Raw genomic sequence first — 2,661 nt, 5'->3', positions numbered from 1 at the left:
ATCGCCGCAGTATTGGGAAATGGTGCGTACCACCTCGAGAATATGAAAGGGCAAAATCTTGTCCATGCCTGGAACGGCGACAAGCTCCGGCGTTTCTACGCCTAAGGAGGACCTTCAAGGGCAATCCTTGCCGCTCCCGAAAGGAGATCATCAGTACGCAACCGGCCTCTTTCCTACGAAACTTCGAGGGATCATAAGCGCCAACGAGGCCACGTGTACATAAGGCTTGTAAGTGCTCATCTGGCCATACATTAAGACAAGGAAGCAAGGATAAATAAAGCAAGTCCTTGAGGAAAAATTAAGAGTGACACGCGACACTCACACGATTCATCGTCGTAAAAGAGCCGCTGCCCCTGTGCCGCTCACCGAGGAACGCGGAAAGGCCTTCGTTGGCCTGAGCATCCTCTAAAAATGTCCACGGACATAGGTCGCTACTAGCGACTTGTTCCTTGGTGGATCCTAGCGTGCCTCGAGGCCATCCACCAAGTAGAACCAAGTCGCCCGAGGGCTGGAAGCTCCTTAAAACGCATTTAAGGGAAACCGTAAATAAGTGAGTTATGCATGACCTTACTTACCTCGGAGAACCATGCTACCCGTATGCGAGACGTCGTGTGCGGGCCTGCTTGATAGTAACCGGGTTAAGGCTCCATAATAATCACAGGAAAGCATAGCTTCCTGAAGTCCGAAGAACGAAAATTCCGCATGAAATTTCCCGAACGGCAGGTCGAAATGTCCGGATCACTACCGGCATATCGATAGCGACCCTCACAAGGGTATTAGGACCCATGGCTCGTAACCATGGCCTAAGGCACCGAAGCCAAGTCGTATCCCAATGGCGACAGCAATTGATGACACAAAAGTGTAATCATAGCGAACGATCGCGAGTTGTATAAACTGAGAAAATATAGTACTTCACAAGAAGGAAATGTACTACTTCGAGAAACACATGTTGAGTCAAGTTAATATTTCCGATAATGTCGACTGCATGGTGAAACATGAGAAATACATGCTGAGCTAAGTTAACATTTCCGATAATGTTGACTACATAGTGAAGCATGAAAGACAACAAAAAAGCTGCCTTACAACCTCTACGACTAAAAGACTAAACGTGCTAGCCATGAGGCTAAGTCAAGTCGAGATATGCAACATCGCATAAGGAAGCAGCTGAGGTACATCACCACCTCCGAGGGCGACGAGGCTCACACCTCACCATCACCCTCCTGAAGAGCGGGCTCAAGGCAACGCACGAAGCGTCGAGCTCGAGCACGAAGAGGAGCACCCTGGTCCGCAAGAAACTTCTTCGCCCCGTGAGACGTCTCACCCTCAAGCCCGCTCATCCCGGCACTGCCGTCCAGGACTGCCGCAACCACCGACGAAACAAGTCGAGCACCCGTACTCAGGAGGCACTTCCTCACGGTAGGCTCAATGAGCTCCATCTGGGAAGTAAGCACCCTGCTCGCCTCATCCACCGTGCGACACGGAGGAAGATCCGGTTGGGAACACTCCTCAAGCAAGTCATCGTCTCCCGAATCTCGGTGGCCTGGGCAAGCAAAAGCGAAACCACCTCGGGACGACGATCCAGAGGAGGACAAGCACGAGGAGCAAGCATCAGGCCGTCACCCGCTGCCGCCAACTCCACCTTGAGGGAAGCAGCCTCCGCGCAGGCATGCTCCCTATCAAGGTTGGTCACCACCAAGTCCTCCTCAACTAGACGGGTCCTCGCAATCTCGTCCTTCTGGCGCCCCTCAGCAAGTCGAGCCCTAGTCTCCACGGCCGCAAGCTCCGTCGAAACGCGAGAAAGCTCAGCCTCCACGACCTCGCGCCGCACCCTCTCCGAAGCTAACTCACTCAAGGCAAGGGTAGACTTGGACATCTCCACGTCCAAAGCAGTAGAAAGCGCCCCCACCTGAGTCTTGAGGGCAGGAAGGGCAGCCACGACCTCGACCAAACCCCTCACCTGCAAAGAAGAGGGAGTTAGCACAAAGCTAACCCAAAGGACAAAGGGAGATACGTCGCGGATACTCACCAGCTCCAGTGTCACGAAAGGGTCTCTCGCTCCATCCTCGGCCGTCGGAAGTGCTCCATCCCTCGCTTGAGTCGAGGGCACGCCCTCAAAAACCCCAAGCTCCGTGGCCCTTGCACCTAAAAACAAGCCAAGGAGATCATGTCAAAATCATTCGGAAAAAGAATGACGTGACCAAAAGAGAAAGGCACTCACCCGAGGTAGGAGCATCCTCCTCAGGGCGCTCGCGACCAATGGAGAACACCTGGACGCCCGCACCGCTGGCTCCGATCGACAACTCCACCACTGAGTCGTTCTGAAGCGGAAGCCCCGTCTCGCGAGTGAAAGCCTCAACCTCGTGACTCGAAGGAGGAAGAACTTGCTCAAGTCCAATCTTCCCCTTCATGTGCAGATCCAAGGTCACCCTCAGGGGGGACCTCGACTCGCACACGATAGGATCCACCGAATCCGCCGGGGCGTAGGCAAGAGAAGGAGAAGGAGTCGGGTGTAAGACCTCGGGACCGGAATTATGCAATGTAGCCCCAAATTGCTAACCCTTGCATAATTCAAGCCTCAGGTTCTTAACCTACGACAAACACTTCAATACATACATGCATCAATGTGCTCATCGCAGGATTTTTCAACATGAATATCATTAC

At 53.3% G+C, this 2,661-nt stretch overlaps 1 protein-coding gene across 1 annotated transcript; it reads right to left on the bottom strand.

The window, feature by feature from the left end:
- Positions 1 to 1,377: 1,377 nt before the first annotated feature.
- On the bottom strand, positions 1,378 to 2,661 carry LOC112271395. Its single transcript, XM_024460378.1, has 3 exons — positions 2,219 to 2,661; positions 2,027 to 2,142; positions 1,378 to 1,957 (listed from the first exon to the last, which is right to left on the bottom strand). The coding sequence occupies exons 1-3, from the start codon at positions 2,406 to 2,408 to the stop codon at positions 1,412 to 1,414; spliced, it is 852 nt and encodes a 283-aa protein (XP_024316146.1). The 5' UTR covers positions 2,409 to 2,661; the 3' UTR covers positions 1,378 to 1,411.

Source organism: Brachypodium distachyon, chromosome 3, assembly GCF_000005505.3.
Source record: "Brachypodium distachyon strain Bd21 chromosome 3, Brachypodium_distachyon_v3.0, whole genome shotgun sequence".
NCBI lineage: Eukaryota > Viridiplantae > Streptophyta > Magnoliopsida > Poales > Poaceae > Brachypodium > Brachypodium distachyon.
The sequence above is the reverse complement of the archived record's forward strand: the minus strand, read 5'-3'. Positions and strand labels throughout refer to the sequence as shown.

Bases quoted from the DNA above. Each gene is read 5' to 3' on its own strand.
- LOC112271395 (XM_024460378.1), bottom strand. From the start codon at position 2,408: ATGAAGGGGAAGATTGGACTTGAGCAAGTTCTTCCTCCTTCGAGTCAC. The intron at 2,143-2,218 runs GTGAGTGCCTTT...GCTTGTTTTTAG, and splicing joins GGAGGATGCTCCTACCTCGG to GTGCAAGGGCCACGGAGCTT. The intron at 1,958-2,026 runs GTGAGTATCCGC...TCTTCTTTGCAG, and splicing joins CTTTCGTGACACTGGAGCTG to GTGAGGGGTTTGGTCGAGGT.